This window comes from Oncorhynchus clarkii, chromosome 3, assembly GCF_045791955.1.
Source record: "Oncorhynchus clarkii lewisi isolate Uvic-CL-2024 chromosome 3, UVic_Ocla_1.0, whole genome shotgun sequence".
Lineage (NCBI taxonomy): Eukaryota > Metazoa > Chordata > Actinopteri > Salmoniformes > Salmonidae > Oncorhynchus > Oncorhynchus clarkii.
Window position 1 is genome coordinate 31120527 of NC_092149.1, and position 22122 is coordinate 31142648.

General features: G+C 43.7%; 1 protein-coding gene across 2 annotated transcripts; it reads right to left on the reverse strand.

Annotated features, from left to right (window-relative positions):
- Positions 1-396: 396 nt before the first annotated feature.
- Positions 397-22096, reverse strand: LOC139393079 (DEAH (Asp-Glu-Ala-His) box polypeptide 16). 2 transcript variants are annotated; one of them, XM_071141425.1, is made up of 21 exons: positions 21805-22096; positions 20826-21029; positions 20492-20724; positions 19966-20146; positions 19800-19856; positions 19389-19643; positions 18989-19225; positions 18528-18719; positions 18151-18261; positions 17925-18040; positions 17532-17742; positions 17051-17149; positions 16013-16165; positions 8894-9034; positions 8578-8740; positions 8232-8350; positions 4924-4991; positions 4537-4699; positions 3676-3837; positions 2384-2557; positions 397-1185 (listed from the first exon to the last, which is right to left on the reverse strand). In XM_071141425.1, exons 2-21 carry the CDS (start codon positions 21021-21023, stop codon positions 1057-1059), a joined length of 3162 nt encoding a protein of 1053 aa, XP_070997526.1. In that variant the 5' UTR covers positions 21024-21029; positions 21805-22096; the 3' UTR covers positions 397-1056. The 2 variants fall into 2 exon arrangements, with proteins under 2 accessions (XP_070997526.1, XP_070997534.1); XM_071141433.1 differs by having other exon boundaries at positions 19966-20143; positions 21805-22078.
- Between the last annotated feature and the right edge of the window lie 26 nt (positions 22097-22122).

Here is a 22122-nt window from a genome sequence, read left to right on the forward strand (position 1 = left end):
CAGTCAAACTAATGTGCACATAATCCTAAAATCCCATCACGCTTCAGTTGTCTGAAATGGGCTAATCCCAGAAAATCTTAACCCAAAAAACATACTTCAACTAACAAACTGTGATCCCAGGATTTACATGGTACTGGTAGAAAAACATTATCCTGTGCCATTCAAACAGGCAAAGCAGCAACCTAAATATAGCCCTGATACTCTGGACTTCCTCATACAAGTAAATCAAAGACCGGAAGAAGTAGCTAATTCTATGTATGGCCTATCATAGGGTTAATGAATAATGGGGACAGGCATTGACAAATGTTCATGTTAGCAACTATGTAAACGGTCAGACACTCCCATGTTAACACAAACAAACACTTAGCGCCTAAGCTAGTCACAGGACAAAGCAAGTGCCTGTAAAAAGTTTATTCCAATAGAAAAAGAAAGAGGAGACAGCGGAACCACACTGAAGTCAAACATACAGCATTGTTTTCTTTCAGTCTGGTAGGTGGAATTAGGACAAGAAAAGACATTTACAACCCCAACAACACCCAGACATTGGGCAACAAAAGTTAACTATTTAAGGAAAGTAAATAGGCAAACTCTCTGGTAGTCATCGGCCATTACGTACAAAGCAGTAGCCCTGTCATTTGGAGTAGTCATTTGTTTTGATCTGTCTTGCTGCTGTTTCTGCATCAGTGAGTAGGGTGAAGTTACACTGATATTGGGTCAGTTTTACATTTCAGCCCTAATGGTTAGGACATGGGGAGGGTAGGCGGATCCTAGATCTGTACTTGGGGGAAACTTCACCTCGGACCCTGCATCATACCAGACACAGGAAACTCGGACAGTCCAAGTGCATAACATTTCCTTATCATCAAGCTCCTCTAGCTCCGATAGGAGGTTTGTGATAAATAAGCCCATAACCATACGAGTTTTTATCCCGTTTCTTTTATTTTTGGCTCAAGAGCCCCAAAGTTCTTACATTTTTTATATCACAGTTCCTTATGGCAGCCCTGCTTGGCTGTCTATCTCTGAGGGGAGAAAGTCTGTCTTTTCTAGTTCCTGTCCTTAGCCCAGCTCTTCCTTGGCCTTGCCCTGTTTGCGAGGCATCTTCTTACTGCTGCTGTCCTCCAGCTCCTTGTTCTTGTAGTAGTGGGGAGCCACCTCCAGCAGCCAGCTGCTGTCTATCTCAATCACCTTGAGGCAGAGAAAGAGGTTCAAATTAAAGGGGGAAAATATATTTACATGAATTCAAAGTAATGTAAGAATAACAGCACCTTCCGTCCTCTTAAAATCGTATTCATCCTGTCCCATGCAGCTTAAATCTCAACATACAGTATGTACAGTGCATTTGGAAAGTATTCAGACCCCTTGACTTTTTCCACATTAGGTTACGTTGCAGCCTTATTCTAAAATTGATTAAATAAATACAAATTTCCTCTCTCAATCTACACCCAATATCCCATAATGATAAAGCAAAACCAAGTTTAGAAATGTTTGCTAATATACACTACCAGTCAAAAGTTTGGACACACCTACTCGTTCCAGGGTTTTTCTTTACTTTTACTATTTTCTACATTGTAGAATAATAGTGAAGACATAAAACTATGAAATAACACACATGGAATCATGTAGTAACCAAAAAAAGTGTTAAATTAAATATATTTAAGATTTGATATTCTTCAAATAGCCACCCTTTCTTTGCCTTGATGACAGCTTTGCTCACTCTTGGCATTCTTTCAACCAGCTTCACGAGGTAGTCACCTGGAATGCATTTCAATTAACAGGTGTGCCTTGTTCCTTCGACCTCACGGCTTGGGTTTTGCTCTGACATGCACTGTCAACTGTAGGACCTTATACAGACAGGTGTGTGTCTTTTCAAATCATGTCCAATCAATTGAATTTACCACAGGTGGACTCCAATCAAGTTGAAGAAACATCTCAAGGATGATCAATGGAAACAGGATGCATCCGATCTCAATTTCGAGTCTCATAGCAAAAGGTCTGAATACTTACGCAAATAAGATATTTCTGTTGTTAATTTTTTATATATATGCAAAAATTCCTAAAAACCTGTTTTTGTTATGTCATTATGGGTTATTGTGTGTAGATTTCTGAGAATTTGTATTTATTTAATCAATTTTAGAATAAGGCTGTAATGTAACAAAATGTGGAAAAAGTCAAGGAGTCTGAATACTTTCCGAAGGTACTGTATATAATACTGTATACAAAGACAATGCTACCTGGAGCCACATGATATTACAACAAGACAGCAACAACTCTCCCCTAAAGTTTTACTTTGCCCTTCACGGTGGTGGATTGCTTCCAGATCTGCCTCACACGGAGAAACATACACACAAACATGACCACAAGTCTACTAGTACTGATGCCAGACCTGTCTCATGAACTCCTTGGTGGTGAAGACCAGCTCGTGGTAGATGAGCCAACGGGGCTGCTCCTCGAACAGGGAGCTGTTGGGGTGGACGTAGACTGTCTGCTGGTGCTTCACCGTCTTGTAGCCCCCCTTGCTAAGCCGCGCCGTGTGGTAGAAATACCCCGCCGTCACTGCCTGAGAGAGGGAGAGAACATTTTTATTTAACCTTTATTTGACATGGTTGTCCAGGTCAAAATACATATTTTTAAATGAAGTGAGAGAGAAAGACAAAAGAGAGGATGTATGAGTGACTGTATGTGTGCACGCTGTGAGAGAGTAAGAGTGATCATGTTACTGAGATGGTGAAAATTGACCGCAGAATTCCCAAACAGATATAGTATTTGACAAAAACAGAGTCCTTTCAAACCTTGATTTCATACGATCACATATGCTTCTCTATTTATGTGTGGGAATACTTGGGAAGAGATGTCCTAAATTAAAATCACTTTGAGCTGATTGTGGATTTTTTCAAACTTGGGGGCCAAATAAAAACACCCAGGGACTGCCTTTTGGGGAGTCCTTGTGTAGCAGTTTTACTAGAGAATGGACTGTGATGATGATGAAGTTGGGAATTGGGAAAGCACGGAGCGTCCATTCAGATGAATATTAAGTGAACTCAACCTGCCTCTCCGACGGAGTGGCCGGCTTAACACCCGGCATGATTTAAGAACTGTTTTCATGAGCAGACAAAAACTAATCCCATCGCCTATAAAAGGGGTCCCTTCAGTTCCTCAGACCTGGTGTGAAGTATCTCCAGTGAATAGTGACGATAGAGCAGTGCTTTCTAAATCTGCAGTCAGTGGTTTAAGCACACAGATGTAGTGTGAAGCATATTCACACTTTGGCTACACATGTAACAAAGAGTTTGGTGTCAGGTAAGGGTTCGCACAGCAAATTAGAAGTGGAACAAAGTGGTCTATGCCAGTGTTTCCCAGCTCCGGTCCTCCTGTACCCCCAACAGCACACTTTTAGTTGTAGCCCCAGATAAAAACACCTGATTCAACATGGAGGGCTTGGCGTTTAGATGACAAGTTGAATCAGGTGTGCTGTTTGGGGGTACCCGAGGACTGGGGTTGGGAAACACTGGTCTACACTCTAGGAGGGTGTTTAAAAAAATATATACATGGTTAACTAGAAGAAACGGTTGTATTGTGTGTTAACGGTCAAGCTGTTTTAAGGTATGTTCATGGTTAAGCGGTTTTAAGGTGTGTTCATGGTCATGAGGTTTAGGGTGCGTTCACAGTCACACTGACCTTGCGGATGGGCACAATGTCTCCGCCTGAGCTGCACACCTCCACCTCGATCCTGTCCATCAGGCCCTCCAGCTGCTCCCTGACATCCCGCGCCCGCTTCATGGAGCGGAACTGGATGAAGTTCTCATAGCACCACTGGGTGGAGTAGCCACTCTCCAGCCACTGAGGGACAAATGAAGCAGTCAATATCACAGACTGAAAACAAAACATAGAACAGCATTTCCCAAACTCTGTCCTAGGGATCCCAAGAGGTGCACGTTTTGTTTTTTGCCCTAACGCTACACAGCTGGTTCAATTGGTGAAAGCTTGATGATTACTTGAATCAGCTGTGTAGTGCTTGGGCAAATACCTTGGGGTCCTGGGGACTGAGTTTGGGAAACCCTCACATAGAACTTTGACCAGGGATTCAAAAAATAAATAAATAGAATAAGTTAAATATAGAAAATCTGTCCCAAAATATTCCCACGAAAAAATGTCAATGCAATCAAGAAATGAAATTATTATTATTTTCAAATACAACCTATTTTTGGGCTTAGGTGTGTTCAATTTGCAGTGTACAAATAATTATAATTATGTTCCGGCACCCAGACCATCCGCTCCGACAAAAATCAGCCCGCTGCTGAACACAGCTGCTCTCCCCTGCATTATGGATTTACCATGGCTAAATGGTTTGCAACAGAAAAACCAAAATGAAGTTCAGATAGATCCTCCGTGTTTGTCTCTTTTTATTTTATTTTTTACAGTTGGTGCCAAATGAATATGACCCAGAACTGCTACCCTGATACCTTATATGAGACAAGTGGAAACAAAGTGGGGTAGTATCACATCTTTATCTTAACTATCAAACCCAATCCTCCTGACCTGTGTGTAGACGTTGAGCAGCACCATATGGTCTCCCCCGGGGACCACAAAGTTCTGCCTGGCGTTGTCGGCGTGAACCACCTTGTCTTTGGGTCGGTAGAAGATGGAGTTGTTCACAGACAGCATGGCCGCGATGGTCAACACCTCCTCAGAACACTTATACCTGGAGAGACAGAGGAAGATGGGAAAGTTTAGTGAAATACATTAAGGGGTTTCATGTCCTGTTGAATAATTGTCAATAAAGCACTTTTGTAATAAGAATACAATTAACTATTGAGTGGGGGTGTTGAGAGAAAAAAAGAGAGAAAGGGGAATGATGAGCAAGGTAACAGAATAATACAACTACATTAATTCCAGGCCAGTGCCAGGATTGCCATAGAGACTCACTGTTCTGAGGCCAGGATCATCTTGCTCAGCATAGGGTCCACCGGCAGCTCAGCCATCCTGCGGCCCAACTGGAACACAACACTCATTACATGACCTTTCACATCAAATAGTCACCTTTCTAAGGTATTAGAAGCCAATATGTTCATTCACCTGCCTAATGGTGATGGAATCGATGTGCCCTATTATATATCCTCCCTGCATTCCCAGAGGTCATTTGCACTTTTTTAGGTTTTATTTATACTCAAAGAATAAAAAGGGAAAGACAAAACAGTACAGATAAAAATAAAACAAGCAACCACACCAATAAAAAAAACAATACACAAATATAAGTACAAAAAGTTTTTTCAATCAGTTAAACAAAGCACACTAATTTTAACTGTACATGTCAGAAACGCAAACTCAGTCTCAACCTTTAAGTCTTTACTGAAGACTCATCTCTTCAGTGGGTCATATGATTGAGTGTAGTCTGGCCCAGGAGTGGGAAGGTGAACGGAAAGGCTCTGGAGCAACGAACCGCCCTTGCTGTCTCTGCCTGGCCGGTTCCCCTCTTTCCACTGGGATTCTCTGCCTCTAGCCCTATTACAGGGGCTGAGTCACTGGCTTACTGGGGCTCTCTCATGCCGTCCCTGGAGGGGGTGCGTCACCTGAGTGGGTTGATTCACTGATGTGGTCATCCTGTCTGGGTTGCCGCCCCCCCCTCCCCTCCCTTGGGTTGTGCCGTGGCGGAGGTCTTTGTGGGCTATTCTCAGCCTTGTCTCAGGATGGTAAGTTGGTGGTTGAAGATACCCCTCTAGTGGTGTGGGGTCTGTGCTTTGGCAAAGTGGGTGGGGTTATATCCTTCCTGTTTGGCCCTGTCCGGGGGTGTCCTCGGATGGGGCCACAGTGTCTCCTGACCCCTCCTGTCTCAGCCTCCAGTATTTATGCTGCAGTAGTTTATGTGTCGGGGGGCTAGGGTCAGTTTGTTATATCTGGAGTACTTCTCCTGTCCTATTCGGTGTCCTGTGTGAATCTAAGTGTGCGTTCTCTAATTCTCTCCTTCTCTCTTTCTCTCTCTCGGTGGACCTGAGCCCTAGGACCATGCCCCAGGACTACCTGACATGATGACTCCTTGCTGTCCCCAGTCCACCTGGCCGTGCTGCTGCTCCAGTTTCAACTGTTCTGCCTTATTATTATTCGACCATGCTGGTCATTTATGAACATTTGAACATCTTGGCCATGTTCTGTTATAATCTCCACCCGGCACAGCCAGAAGAGGACTGGCCACCCCACATATGCTCTCTCTAATTCTCTCTTTCTTTCTCTCTCTCAGAGGACCTGAGCCCTAGGACCATGCCCCAGGACTACCTGACATGATGACTCCTTGCTGTCCCCAGTTCACCTGACCGTGCTGCTGCTCCAGTTTCAACTGTTCTGCCTTATTATCATTCGACCATGCTGGTAATTTATGAACATTTGAACATCTTGGCCATGTTCTGTTGTAATCTCCACCCGGCACAGCCAGAAGAGGACTGGCCACCCCACATAGCCTGGTTCCTCTCTAGGTTTCTTCCTAGGTTTTGGCCTTTCTAGGGAGTTTTTCCTAGCCACCGTGCTTCTACACCTGCATTGCTTGCTGTTTGGGGTTTTAGGCTGGGTTTCTGTACAGCACTTTGAGATATCAGCTGATGTACGAAGGGCTATATAAATAAATGTTATTTGATTTGATACTCAGTATACAAGAAAAAACATGTTTGATTATGTGTGCGTGCATTTGTGTGTCTATATGTGTGTGAAAGAGAGAGAGAGTTAGGCTACATGGAGGTAGTTTGGGTCATCGGGCTGACCCCTAATATATACTTGAAGTTATTGGCAATATGAAGATAGGAATTCCAGAGTACGAACCCTCTGTATCTGCTAGAGAATTGACTATGTGAGGTGCGGCAGTGGGAAGGGTAAAGGTGTCTTGTGTATGCATGGATTTGGGAATTAACCATTGAAGGGTTTAGGTGGATTGTCTGGGAGGCATGTGTATTTGTAGATGAAGGTGCATCATTTGAGTATATTAATGTTGTAGATAGACAATATATTGAGTTTCTTAAACGGAGGGACAGCTGGAGCCAAGTAGTTAGAGGAGGTGGCTAGTCTTGTACGTTTATTTTGTGTGGTGAGTCATTTGTGTAGGTAGAAAGCATATGTACCGGCCCAGACAATATTGCAGTAAATAATATATGGGTAAATTAAGCTGTAGTATAGTGTCAGGAAGCAAGCCTGATGACTCAAACCACTAATCTTTCTGATGATACCAAAGGACTTCAACACTTTGCTGCAGACCAACTGAATATGATATTTACAGGACAACTTTTCATCAACTAGAACACCGAGGAATGTAGATTAAACCTGGTTAATTTAATTCCCAACAATTGAGATTCTGGCTCTTTTAAAAATATATCTGATTCTTACCAGTAAATACAACAAAGTTGGATTTTTTTATTACATTAAAAAGATAATTTGTTTATATGGAAATTCAGAAAACTGAGTTGGCTTCGTTGATTAGTGAATCGAAATTCTCGTGTGATAAATCCAAGTTGGTATCCTCAGCAAAAAGAATGGGAAGTATGGTAGAAGACACAGCAGCAAGGTCATTGATATAGATAAGTAATAACAAAGGATTATTTTTAATTAATCTGTGGATTAGTTTTTACAAAAAACATATTGGTGGTCATATAGAATAGTGTTGGTTTAAATGTTTCAACATTCTTTCATACAACAGTTTCTCTAGGATTTTAGAAAAACACAGTAGTACAGATACTGTGCAATAATTTGTAAAAGATCTTGGATCCCCAGATATATAGAGGGGGATAACTTTGGCAATTTTCAAATCTTTAGGAACAACACCAGTTTGCATTGATTTGGTGAAGATGTACGTTAGAGGCTCAATAATGGAGGAAGACAATGATTTCACCAAAAAGGCACCTCATCATGACTTGCTGCTAATTTCTTTAAGTTACCAATCACCTCTATTACATCAGGTGGATAAAACTAAAGCAGAGAAGGAAAATGTCCCTTAATGTAACCCAAGGGATTTCCATCAATATTTTTGATTTTCGTTGACAGAGAGGAACCAACATTCGCAAAAAAGTTATTCGATTCACGAGATAACATCAGGATCACTACAGGTCTTATTTCCAACAATAAATTGAGATGGGATAGCCGTAAGAAGCCTTTTTCTTATTCAACTGATTTAACAAGGGAAGAGGGAACGGTGCCAATGCGATTGAAAAGTATTGGAATGGTGCCGTGGTTTTGATAGACAGTCGGGCGTAAGTTACCTTGGTGAGCTCTCCGAGGTGGTTGAGTGCACCCAGTGCGTACAGCTGCTCCAGAGCTAGCACCAGGGTCTCGTGAGGGGGCGGGTCCATGAAATCAAAGTGGATGAGGTCATTAATTCCTGTCGGGGGAAAAAATATACGCCACTCCAATGTAAAACAAATCGACACGTGGGTTTGAGATGCTCATACTGAGGCCCTTTGCTCCACTAAGTCAAGTAAGTCAAACTCATAATAGTGAACTACAGACTATACTTCAGTGGATTACTTCAAGAGGACCTCTGTGCATTTTAAAACGTGTTCTCTCATTTAGCACTGTGACATGACTTATAAAGCGTTTGTTCCGTACCCAAGCTCTTGAGCAGCAGCACCACGTTGCCCAGGTTAGTTCGCTGGATCTCGGGCACGGTGGACTCCTCCATCTCGTGTTTAAACGCCCACGCAGTGTAGAGACGGAAACACTTCCCAGCCGCCACTCTGCCTGCACGACCTGCTCGCTGATTGGCTGAGGCCTGTGGTGGATCAAAATACAGATGGAATCAGCAAACGGTCAGAATGTTGTCCAGAGAACTAAATCTACAACCCCAATAAGAGCCACATGAATTACACTTTCTCTGACAATGACAACAAAATGGCTTATTTGAAAACCAAAGCTAGCGTGTTACCCGTGAGCAAGGCGTGACAATCAGAGACTCCATCCCAGTGCGGGCGTTATAGCTCTTCTGCTTGCAGAAGCCTGGATCTATGACGTATATGATCCCATCGATGGTTAGAGAGGTCTCCGCAATGTTAGTGGCCACCACCACCTAAGGACACACAGAGAGAGGACACTTTGTACATCAGATAATGTGTTTGTACACAACTCCACAAGAGAATGAGAAACATGGAGGCAGGAATCTGAAGAATGATGTCTTAAGTGGTCAAATCAAAACAAATGTTATTTGTCACATGCGCCGAATACAACAGGTGTAGTAGACCTTACTGTGAAATGCTTACTTACAAGCCCTTAATCAACAATGCCTTAAAAAAAAGTTTTTTTTAAAGTGTTAAGTAAAAAATTGATCAGTAGAAAATAGAAAATAAAAACAAACAAATTAAACAACAGCAGTAAAATAACAAGCAAGGCTATATACAGGGTTGCCGGTACAGAGTCAATGTGCAGGGGCAACGGTTAGTCGAGGAAATATGTACATGTAGGTAGAGTTAAAGTGACTATGCATAGATTATAAACAGAGTAGCAGCAGCATAAATGAGGGGTCTGGATAGCCCTTTAATTAGCTGAACAGGAGTCTTATGGCTTGGGGGGGTAGAAGCTGTTAAGAAGCCATTTGGAACTCAACTTGTCACTCCGGTACCGCTTGCCGTGCGGTAGCAGAGAGAACAGTCTATGACTAGGGTGGCTTGAGTCTTTGACAATTTTTAGGGCCTTCCTTTGACACCGCCTGGTATAGAGGTCCTGGATGGCAGGAAGCTTGGTCCCAGTGATGTACTGGGCCATACGCACTGCCCTCTGTGGTGCTTTGCGGTCAAAGGCCGAGCGGTTGCCATACCAGGCAGTGATCCAACCAGTCAGGATGCTCTCGATGGTGCAACTGTAGAACCTTTTGAGGATCTGAGGACCCTTGCCAAATCTTTTCAGTCTCCTGAGAGGAAATAGGCTTTGTCTTACCCTCTTCACAACTGTCTTAGTGTGCTTGGACCATGATAGTTTGTTGGTGATGTGGACACCAGCTCTCAACCTGCTCCACTACAGCCCCGTCGATGAGAATGGGAGCGTGCTTGGTCCTCCTTTTCCTGTAGTCCACAATCATCTCCTTTGTCTTGATCACGTTGAGGGAGAGGTTGTTGTCCTTGCACCACACGGCCAGGTCTCTGTCTCATCGTTGTTGCTGATCAGGCCTTCCACTGTTGTCATCGGTAAACTTGATGGTGGTGTTGGAGTCTTACCTGGCCATGCAGTCATGAGTGAACAGGGAGTACAGGGGGGACTGAGCATGCACCCGAGGGGGCCCCATGTTGAGGATCAGCGTGCCGGATGTGTTGTTCCCTACCCTCACCACCTGGGAAACGGCCCTTCAGGAAGTCCAGGATCCAGTTGCAGAGGGAGGTGTTTAGTCCCAGGGTCCATAGCTTAGTGATGAGCTTTGTGGGCACTATGGTGTTGATCTCTGAGCTGTAACCAATGAATAGCATTTTCACATAGGTGTTCCTTTTGTCCAGGTGGGAAAGGGCAGTGTGGAGTGCAAAAGAGATTGCATCATCTGTGGATCTGTTGGCAGTATGCAAATTGGAGTGGGTCTAGGGATTCTGGGATAATGGTGTTTATGTGAGCCATGACAAGCCTTTTAAAGCACTTCATGGCTACAGACGTGAGTGCTACGGGTCAATAGTCATTTAGGCAGGTTACCTTAGTGTTCTTGGGCACAGGGACTACAGTGGTCTGCTTAAAACATGTTGGTATCACAGACTCGGTCAGGGCCAGGTTGAAAATGTCAGTCAAGACACTTGCCAGCAGGTCAGCTCATGCATGGAGTACACATCCTGGTAATCCGTCTGGCCCTATGGCCTTGTGAATGTTGAACTGTTTAAAGGTATTACTCACATCAGCTACAGTGAGCGTGATCACACAGTCATCCGGAACAGCTCTTGCTCTCATGCATGTTTCAGTGTTACTTGCCTTGAAGCGAGCATAGAAGTAACTTAGCTCATCTGCTAGGTGTGTGTCACTGGGCAGCTCTTGGCTGTGCTTCCCTTTGTAGTCTGTAATAGTTTGCAAGTGTATTACAATCTTAGTTCTGTATTGACACTGCCTGTTTGATGGTTCGTCGGAGGGCATAGCTGGATTTCTTATAAGCTGTACCCTTTTGCTCAGTGCGGATGTTGCCTGTAATCCAGGGATTCTGGTTGGGGTATGTACAGTGTGGAGAACAAGTATTTGATACACTGCCGATTTTGCAGATTTTCCTACTTACAAAGCTTGTAGAGGTCTGTAATTTTTTTAATCATAGGTACACTTCAACTGTGAGAGACAGAATCTAAAACAAAAATCCCATTGTATGATTTTTAAGTAATTAATTTGCATTTTATTGAATGACATAAGTATTTGATCACCAACCAACCAGTAAGAATTCCGGCTGTCACAGGGCCTGTTAGTTTTTCTTTAAGAAGCCCTCCTGTTCTCCACTCATTACCTGTATTAACTGCACCTGTTTGAACTCGTTACCTGTATAAAAGACACCTGTCCACACACTCAATCAAACAGACTCCAACCTCTCCACAATGGACAAGACCAGAGAGCTGCTACATATTCGTCGCCAGACCCACTGGCTCCAGGTCATCTACAAGTCCATGCCAGGTAAAGCTCCGCCTTATCTCAGTTCACTGGTTACGATGGCAACACCCATCCGTAGCACGCGCTCCAGCAGGTGTATCTCACTGATCATCCCTAAAGCCAACACCTCATTTGGCCGCCTTTCGTTCCAGTTCTCTGCTGCCTGTGACTGGAACGAATTGCAAAAATCGCTGAAGTTGGAGACTTTTATCTCCCTCACCAACTTCAAACATCTGCTATCTGAGCAGCTAACCGATCGCTGCAGCTGTACATAGTCTATTGGTAAATAGCCCACCCATTTTCACCTACCTCATCCCCATACTGTTTTTATTTATTTATTTTTCTGCTCTTTTGCACACCAATATCTCTACCTGTACATAACCATCTGATCATTTATCAATCCAGTGTTAATCTGCATAATTGTAATTATTTGCCTACCTTCTCATGCCTTTTGCACACAATGTATATATAGACTCCCCTTTTTTCTACTGTGTTATTGACTTGTTAATTGTTTACTCCATGTGTAACTCTGTGTTGTCTGTTCACACTGCTATGCCTTATCTTGGCCAGGTCGCAGTTGCAAATGAGAACTTGTTCTCAACTAGCCTACCTGGTTAAATAAAGGTGAAATAAAATAAAAAATAAATAAAATACAACTGTTGGTGCAATTATTAGAAAATGGAAGAAGTTCAAGATGACAGTCAATCATCCTCGGTCTGGGGCTCCATGCAAGATCTCACCTCGTGGGGCATCAATGGTTATGAGGAAGGTGAGGGATCAGCCCCGAACTACACTGTAGGACCTGGTCAAGGTCCCCCTGCTCATGCCAGCGCATGTCCAGGCCCGTCTGAAGTTCGCCAATGACCATCTGGATGAGCCAGAGGAGGAATGGGAGAAGGTCATGTGTTCTGATGAGACAAAAATAGAGCTTTTTGGTCTAAACTCCACTCGCCGTGTTTGGAGGAAGAAGAAGGATGAGTACAACCCCAAGAACACCATCCCAACCGTGAAGCATGGAGGTGGAAACATCATTCTTTGGGGATGCTTTTTTGCAAAGGGGACAGGACGAATGCACCTTATTGAGGGAAGGACGGATGGGGCCATGTATCGCGAGATCTTGGCCAACAACCTCCTTCCCTCAGTAAGAGCATGGGTCGTGGCTGGGTCTTTCAGCATGACAACGACCCGAAACATACAGCCAGGGCAACTAAGGAGTGGCTCCGTAAGAAGCATCTCATGGTCCTGGAGTGGCCTAGCCAGTCTCCAGACCTGAACCCAATAGAAAATCTTTGGAGGGAGCTGAAAGTCCGTATTGCCCAGCAACAGCCCCAAAACTTGAAGGATCTGGAGAAGGTCCGTATGGAGGAGTGGGCCAAAATCCCTGTTGCAGTGTGTGCAAACCTGGTCAAGAACTACAGGAAACATATGATCTCTGTAATTGCAAACAAAGGTTTCTGTACCAAATATTAAGTCCTGCTTTTCTGCTGCATCAAATACTTATGTCATGCAATAAAATGCAAATTAATTACTTAAAAATCATACAATGTGATTTTCTGGATTTTTGTTTTAGATTCCGTCTCTCACAGTTGAAGTGTACCTATGATAAAAATGACAGACCTCTACATGCTTTGTAAGTAGGAAAACCTCCAAAATCGGCAGTGTATCAAATACTTGTTCTCCACACTGTATGTACGGTCACCGTGGGGACGACATCGTCGATGCACTTATTGATGAAGCCAGTGACTGATGTGGTGTACCCCTCAATGCCATCGGAAGAATCCCGGAACATATTCCAGTCTGTGCTAGCAAAACAGTCCTGTAGCTTAGCATCTGCTTCATCTGACCACTTTCTTATTGACCGAGTCACTGGTGCTTCCTGCTTTAGTTTTTGCTTGTAAGCAGGAATCAGGAGGATAGAATTATGGTCAGATTTGCCAAATGGAGGGTGAGGGAGAGCTTTGTACAAGTCTCTGTGTGTGGAGTAAAGGTGGTCTAGAGTATGTTTCCCTTCTGATTGTACATTTAACATGCTGATAGAAATGAGGTAAAACTGATTTGAGTTTCCCTGCATTCAAGTCCCCAGGCCACTAGGAGCGCCGCCTCTGGATGTGCGTTTTCCTGTTTGCTTATGGCCGTATACAGCTCATTGGTCTGCGGTGGTATATAGACAGCTATGAAAACTATAGATGTAAACTCTCTTGGTAAATAGTGTGTTCTACAGCTTATGAGACTCTACCTCAGGCGAGCAAAACCTCGAGACTTCCTTAGATTTCATGCACCAGCTGTTGTTTACAAATATACATAGGCCACCGCCCCTTGTCTTACCACCGCTGTTCTATTCTGCCGAAAAAGCTTAAAACCCGCCAACTGTATGTTAATCATGTCATCGTTCAGCCACAACTCGGTGAAACAAGATATTACAGTTTTTAACTTCATTGGGCTAGGGGGCAGCATTTCCACTTTTGGATGAAAAGCGTGCCCAGAGTAAACTGCCTCCTACTCAGTCCCAGATGCTAATATATGCATATTATTAGTTGTATTGGATAGAAAACACTCAAGTTTCTAAAACTGTTTGAATGATGTCTGAGTATAACATAACTCATAAGGCAGGCAAAAACCTGAGAAAAAATCCAAAAAGGAAGTGGGAAATCTGAGGTTTGTAGTTTTTCAACTCAGCCCCTATTGAAGATACAGTGGGATATTGGTTATGTTGCACTTTCCAAGGCTTCCTCTAGATGTCAACCGTCTTTAGAACGTTGTTTGATGCTTCTACTATGAAGTGGGGCTGAATGAGAGGGGAATGAGTCAGAGGTCTGCCAGCAGCCACAAGCTCAGTCACATGAGGTAGCTCCTGTTCCATTGCTTTTCTACAGACAATGGAATTCTCCGGTTGGAACATTATTGACCATTTATGATAAATAAACATCCTAAAGATTGATTCTATACATTGTTTGATATGTTTCTACGACCAGTGACATAACTTTTTGGAATTTTCATCCGACCTTTCCGCTAGAAGTTGCACGCGCGTTTCGATTTGTTTACCTCCAAAAGGAGGTATATGGACATAAATGATTAACTTTATCGAACAAATCAAAAAATGTTTGTGGAACTGGGATTCCTGGGAGTGCATTCTGATGAAGATCAAAGGTAAGTGAATATTTATAATGCTATTTCTGACTAATGTTGATTGCGCAACATGGTGGATATTTATTTTGGCTGGTTTGGGATCTGAGCTCCGTACTCAGATTATTTCATGGTATGCTTTTTCCGTAAAGTTTTTTTTAAATCTGACACAGCGGTTGCATTAAGGAGAAGTTTATCTAAAGTTCCATGCATAACACTTGTATTTTCATCAACATTTATAATGAGTATTTCTGTAAATTGATGTGGCTCTCTGCAAAATCACAGCATGTTTTGGAACCACTGAACATAACACGCCAATGTAAAATGAGATGTTTGGATATAAATATGCACTTTATCGAACAAAACATACATGTATTGTGTAACATGAAGTCCTATGAGTGTCATCTGATGAAGATCATCAAAGGTTAGTGATGAATTTTATCTCTATTTGTGCTTTTTGTGACTCCTCTCTTTGGCTGGAAAAATGGCTGGGTTTTTCTGTGACTTGGTGGTGACCTAACAATCGTTTGTGGAGCTTTCGCTGTAAAGCATTTTTGAAAATCAGACACTTTGGCTGGATTAACGAACATTTTATTTTTAAAATGGTGCCTAATACTTGCATGTTTGAGAAATTTGATTTATGAGATTTATGTTGATATTTATTTGGCGCCCTGCAATTTCATTGGCTGTTGGCGAGGGGTTCCGCTTGCGCAACGACAGGTTAATGTCTCGTTGGTAGGATATAAGTGCTCGTAGTTCATCTATTTTATTAATCGATTGATTGTACGTTGTCTAATAGAACCGATGGTAAAGGCGACGGACGGACCATCGTCCAAGATATCTCCGTCTTTTCGCTCCTGCGAATGACGGGGATGAGGTTCTTGTCGGGTGTCTGTAGTAAATCCTTCCTGTCCGACTCGTTGAAGAAGAAGAATTCCTCCAGTACGGGGTGAGTAATCACTGCCCTGATATCGAGAAGCTCTTTTCGGTCATAAGACATGGTGGCAGAAACATTATGTACAAAATAAGTTACAAATAATGTGAAAAAACATACACAATAGCACAATTGGTTACAGGATCATAAACAGCAGCAAACTCCTTCAGCGCCATTAGCGTAAAATGCGCCAAATGAATAGAATCTGCTACATTGACATAAGTGCAGCATGAAATGTACAATAACCTAGGTTGGGTTGGATTTCCATTTGGGTAAAGAAAATTATGCATACATATTTTTGTTACATTATTTGATCACAGAGGACAAAACCTATTTCCAAAGTGGTCCTTGAGCACCCCCTAGTGGCCCAAGTATAAACAGAAGAGGTCCTCTCACCTTGCGTGAGCCAGGGGGTGTGGGGCTGAAGATCTTGGCCTGCATGTCTGAAGGTAGGTTGGCGTAGATGGGAAGCACCAGGAGCTCCGATATCTTAGAACCCAGACGCCTGCATCTCTCCTGCAGCAGCTCACAGCAAGTCTCAATCTCCTCCTGTGGAAATAGAGAGAGACGGGAGAGCGGTAAGGACAGACACCTTGGCAGAAATCTGTGTGTCATTTATTTATTTGACCTGGTAAGTTGACTGAGAACACATTCTCATTTACAGCAACGACCTGGGGAATAGTTACAGGGGAGGAGAGATGAATGAGCCAATTGGAAGCTGGGGATGATTAGGTGGTATGAAGGCTACATTTTGTCAGGACACCGGGGTTAACACCCCAACTCTTCGATAAGTGCCAGGGGATCTTTTAGAGGCCACAGAGTCAGGACAACCGTTTAACGTCCCATCCGAAAGACGGTACCCTGCACATTAAAGAGCCACATACAGAATGAATAGACTTAAGATGGTTGCTGATGTAGTGTGATTTACCAGATGTAGTGTGTTTTACCAAATGTAGTGTGATTCACCAGATGTAGTGGGATTCACCAGATGTAGTGTGTTTTACCAAATGTAGTGTGATTCACCAGATGTAGTTTGATTCACCAGATGTAGTGTGATTCACCAGATGTAGTGTGATTCACCAGATGTAGTGTGATTCACCAGATGTAGTGTGATTCACCAGATGTAGTGTGATTCACCAGATGTAGTGTGATTCACCAGATGTAGTGTGATTCACCAGATGTAGTGTGATTCACCAGATGTAGTGTGATTCACCAGATGTAGTGTGATTCACCAGATGTAGTGTGATTCACCAGATGTAGTGTGATTCACCAGATGTAATGTGATTTGTAGTAGGCCTAGCTAATGTGTAGTGACTGATGTAGGATCTGATGTTGAGTGAGAGCAGATGCAGTAGCCGAGGTAGATGATGTAGTAGCTGATGTAATGTGAATGTCAGCGTTGAGGTGAGGGGTCAAGGTGCGAGTGTGCCAGACCTGTCCAGTGAGGAAGACCAGACAGTCTCCGGGGGGCTGTGTGACGTGGATCTGTAGCACCGACACAACACAGGCCTCCAGGTAGTCTGCCTCAGGAGCCTGAGAGAGAGAGAGAGAGAGAGAGAGCGGAATAGTAAACAATACCAGAGAGCAAAGAGTACAACAATAGAACAGATCATTGACATCCATCTTTGACTTACATTAGTATCATCCAGCACTTCTCACGGGTGAAAAAGGTATTTACAGTCATTCAAAGTTATGCCTATGGCTGCATTCCATTTCTTCCGCCTTCTCTCAAAGAGCGCACTTGTTCACTTCCTGTCGCACATTTAAAAGGCTCTATATTGGTTTAAACATTGCCCGGAGGGAGTTTTCATGTTAAATCCATGCGCAAGTGCACACTTCAGGAGAACGGTGGAGAATGGGGATGCAATCTTTTGTCCTGAGGCCATTTTACTATACAGATGGTCAGCAGAGGTACCTTAGTGTAGAAGATGTCCACAGGGAACCTCCTGCCGGGGATTCTGAATACCGGCGCGTCGTCAAAGAAGCAGGAGAAGCGCTCTGTGTCCAAGGTGGCACTGGCCACCAGCACCTTCAGGTCCGGACGGAACCGGGCAATGTCCTTGATCAGACCAAACAGGATGTCTGTGTGCAGCGTCCGCTCGTGGGCCTCATCAATGATGACCACACTGAGAGAGAGGAAGGGATCATTGATAATTTATTGTTATTCTGTCATACTGACTAAAACAATATGGCAGGGAATGATTTAATTTATTATTTTTCTAAAACACAATATACCACTTTTAAACATAAACCTCCACATATGGAAAACATATCTAAAGATAAGGACAGACGGAGGATATAGTGGTACCTGTAGCTGGCCAGATCAGGCTCTGTCAGGAACTCCCTGAGCAACATTCCGTCAGTCATGTATTTGAGTACTGTCCTCTCTGACGTACAGTCCTCAAAACGGATACTGTAGCCTACCTGATAAAGGGTTGGTTGGACAAATACGGTGAGTTTATGTTTTCTACCATATACAGTAGGAATTATTTATGCTTCATCGGAGTGACAGAGAGCGGTTGTGCCATTTTCACCTCGTTGCCCAGCTTGACGCCCACTTCTTGTGCCACCCTGGCTGCTACAGACATGGCTGCCACTCTACGGGGCTGGGTACACCCAATCTTCATGCCTCCATCATTGTAGCCCTAGGAGATGTAAACCCAGACAACAGGTCAACAAAGGTAACATACACAGAAAAGCATCATGCCACAAATGGATCAGGGTGGAAGACTACAATTTGTTTAAAAAAATGTTAGTGAAAATAGTGACAAAACACTGAAGATTCAAGACGACTTTGTCAAACGTACACAAAATGTCCAATGGAAATGCGTCCTCTGCTTTTCTCTAACCTCTTTGATATGTGTCCATAATAATGTTTATGGACATGGCCCCTTGAAAAATGTGTACCCACCGACTCCATGAGGAACTGGGGGATCTGGGTGGTCTTGCCGGAGCCCGTCTCTCCCTCGATGACCAGGATCTGGTGCTGCTGGATGGCCAGGAGCAGGTCCTCTCTGTAGGGGAACACGGGCAGGCTGCGTCTCACCTCCTGGATGGACTGCTTCTGGACCTCCGCCTGGGACAGGGCTGCCTGCTCCTGCTCCTGGAGACACACAGCATACAGAGATGAAGACAACGTTACAATTGCACTGTATTGTTCATTGTCACATGGAGATGTGTCCTTGGCACAGTTAGAAATGCTCCAGAAGCTCAGGTGTGTATTCGTTGATCGCTATTGAATATGTATGGAATGTAAAATATTTTCTGAATTTGAATTATGACAAGATTTTGTTAGACTAATATCCATAACTATAGCTTTATTTATTCCTTGCAATCTATCACAGATAAACTCTTTAACGTTTAACAACTCACCTTCTCGTCCTGGGTTCCCTTCATGATGACGGCACTGCTGACAAAGTTGATCATCTCGTCCTCCTCCAGGATCAGCTGGTACTTCTCTCTTTCTGCCTTCAACCCTTTCTCCCTCTCCTTCTTGGCCCCGAAGATGAGCGAGGCGGTCTTTAACCTCTCCTCCTCCCAGCGTCCCTGCTCTCCTCCACCCTCCATGGGCATCTCCAACTCCAGCTCCATGTCCCTCTGAGGAATATCCTGGAGAGATGGAGAGAGAGAGGGCGAAGATAGAGGGAGGGACAGAGGAAGAGGGAAATAGAGTGAGCGAGATGTATATAATCAAGCCCCGGATCCTAGTGTTTTACACCATTTCAACAAGAGTACTGGCAGGACGATTACCAGCCAACTATCTCCTCCTTACTTTACTCCTCTTTTCCTCCGGCATGTAGTATCTGTTCTTCCTCTCCTCTTTCTCCTTGGCGCCGGCTTTCTTGTAGTCCTTGGCCAGGTCTCGGAGGTTGCGCTTGTACTCCAGCTCCTTCCGCTCCCTCTCAGTCAGCGCGTCCGTGGAGAACAGGTACTCCTCGTCGGCGATCTCCGCCTCCAGGTCCTCCAGCTTCTCAGCCTCTCTCTTTGACAGGTAGTTCCTGCGAGACTCCTTCCGCAGCTCTGGAAGCTATAGAAAAGAGGAGAAGATAGGTGACCATAGACATATAATGAGTCTGAGGGGCTCTCCCTGTTCTAGTAATTCTATTTCTACTGTGTTTTTTTTCATACTTAGACGATAGTCTATTATATGATAAGTTACTGGGAATTTGAATAATGTGCTCACGATTTTCTTGTGATCCTCCTCTGCCATCTTTAGTCTTTTCTGAGCCTCCTCGTAGCCCTGGTGAAAAGGTCATGGAAAAACATTTAGCCAAAAATCAACACACCTACAAGTACACTAGTAGGTCAAATGGACTGGGTTGGGTTCCATCATTGATAGTCAATCCCACCTTCTTGTCCGTTCTCTCCATGATGTTCCTCGTCTTGTCTTTGTCCTTCAGTTTCATTCGTTCGGCAAAGGCATCCCTCTCTTCCAGATCCAGTACGCGTTCTCTCTCTTCCTTCTCCCACTCCTCCTCCTCCTCTTCATCCTTCTTACTGGACTTCTGGTCGCCATGGCCCAGCTTACTACTGAACAATAGAAAGGGCCTTTTAGAAACTCAAATCACACAATCTAAGTGGAGGGTTGTTCAAGCAGGCATTGAAGTCACAGAGGAGTAGCAGCTGAAAAATGGAGACTACACAGCATGAAAACAATCAAAATATTCTAGGGTAACTGGCTTCATTGTTGTAATGTATTTTTGGTTGCAAATCAGTTAATGAGACCATAGACTCCTGAAGCTGCATCCTGTCTCCCTGAAGTCCATACAAGTCAAATACAGCTGTCAACATTTAGCTAAAAAGCAACAAAAGAGAGGAAAGCAGGTAGAACGTGTCACAAGCAAGCAACATGAAACTCCATTCCAGGTTGATTACCTTTTAGGGGTCTCCTCTTCACTAGATGATTGACTCTCCTCCCTTTTCCTGAGGTGCTTCCTCTTATCGCCTCGGTCTTTACTTTTCTTCTTCTCCTTCTCCCTCTCTCTCACTGCCTCTCCGTCACTCTCGCTGTCTGACAGTAGGGTGTAAGTCCGATTCTTCCTCTCAATCTCCATGACGTGTCGCTCTATCGCTCTGGCTGGCTTTTCAACCACTTGCTTACGAGGAATCTGAAACACATAGATGAGTCATTTCTAGATGCTCATAATAACCACAGTGAAAATAAGAAACAAGCACGCCGTTAAAACACAAAGAAAGCAAATCATTTGACCTTTTCATACAGTTCCTGTGCAAAGGCGATCACTCTCTGATTAATGTCGATGGTGCCCGTCGACTTGAGGTGGGCGACAAAGTCTTGAGAGCTCGATGATTTACGCGCGGAGCCGATCATGAACTGGGCGACATATCTGTCACTAAGGCCAAGGATGTCATGCAGACTGTCACTCACCCATTGTTCTAGGTTTGCCATTTTTGCCTAATTGGGATACAAAATCAGTTAGCTACGGTATACAGTAAATGTAGACAGAGAGTTGTATAGTACTAGGTATCACAGGAGGCTGCTGAGGGGAAAACAGCTCATAATAATTGCTTATCCCGCTCCAGTCATTACCACGATCCAGTTCTCCTCAATTAAGGTTCCACCAACCTCCTGTGCTAGGTATATAAAATGGCATATGAATAGGAAACTTCTGTAGCAATGGTGATGATGTAGCAGGGAATGGCTGGGACAGCAAGATTCATATGCTACACAAGGGTATATTGAAGCAATAAGGCAGGAGGGGGTGTGGTATATGACTACGGGCTGTTCTTAGGCACGAAGCAACGTGAAGTGGCTGGATACAGCCCTTACCCATGGTATATTGGCCATATACCACAAACCCCCAAGGGGCCTTAAAGGTATTATAAACTGGTTACCAAATGTAATTAGATCAGTAAAAATATTTTTGACAATATATTAGACAATATACCACGGGTATGAGAAAACATGTATTTTAACTACTCTAATTACGTTGGTAACCAGTTTATAGCAATAAGGCACCACGGTGGCGCGTTGCGTCGTGCAGGAGAACAGCCTCATGTGGAGTTGCCTTGCTGCTTAGTTATAAAACGGAATAGTTCCGCTGCATGATCTTAAGTAGGAACTATCGAAAAGGAAGCCCTCCAGCTTTTCTTTACCTCCTTTATTTGCTATTTGAAGATCTGAAGAGAACTATTCATTACATTGATAGGTAGCTAGCTAGCCACCTTACCTTGTTTTGAAACCTTCACGCAATGAACATTGGGTGATCTATGAAAACAGCACAACATGCAGCAGCTAGCAAGCTTAGCAAAAAGCGAGCTCAGTTTAGGTTAATTTGCTTCACGACTGGCTAATACGTGGACGTTTAACTAACGAGCGAAGTTAAAATGACCTCTCTCAATACTAACAACAATGATGTTGGTTTCAATTACACTTGTTAAGCTAAACTTATCCACAACTTCCTGCTAGCTGCCCACTCCATCCATGGTGCGACAACCGGAAGTGGAATCACGTATTTGAATAAGTCTCTGGTTGCATTCTGCCCCCT

What these genes read in the sequence shown, in the direction of transcription:
- LOC139393079 (XM_071141425.1), bottom strand. Translation starts at nt 21,023, where the DNA reads ATGGCAAACCTAGAACAATGGGTGAGTGACAGTCTGCATGACATCCTT. An exon ending in CCCAGTTCCTCATGGAGTCG is followed by an intron (nt 18,262 to 18,527) that starts GTGGGTACACAT and finishes TACATCTCCTAG; the next exon opens with GGCTACAATGATGGAGGCAT. An exon ending in CCAAGGAGTTCATGAGACAG is followed by an intron (nt 1,186 to 2,383) that starts GTCTGGCATCAG and finishes CTCTGCCTCAAG; the next exon opens with GTGATTGAGATAGACAGCAG.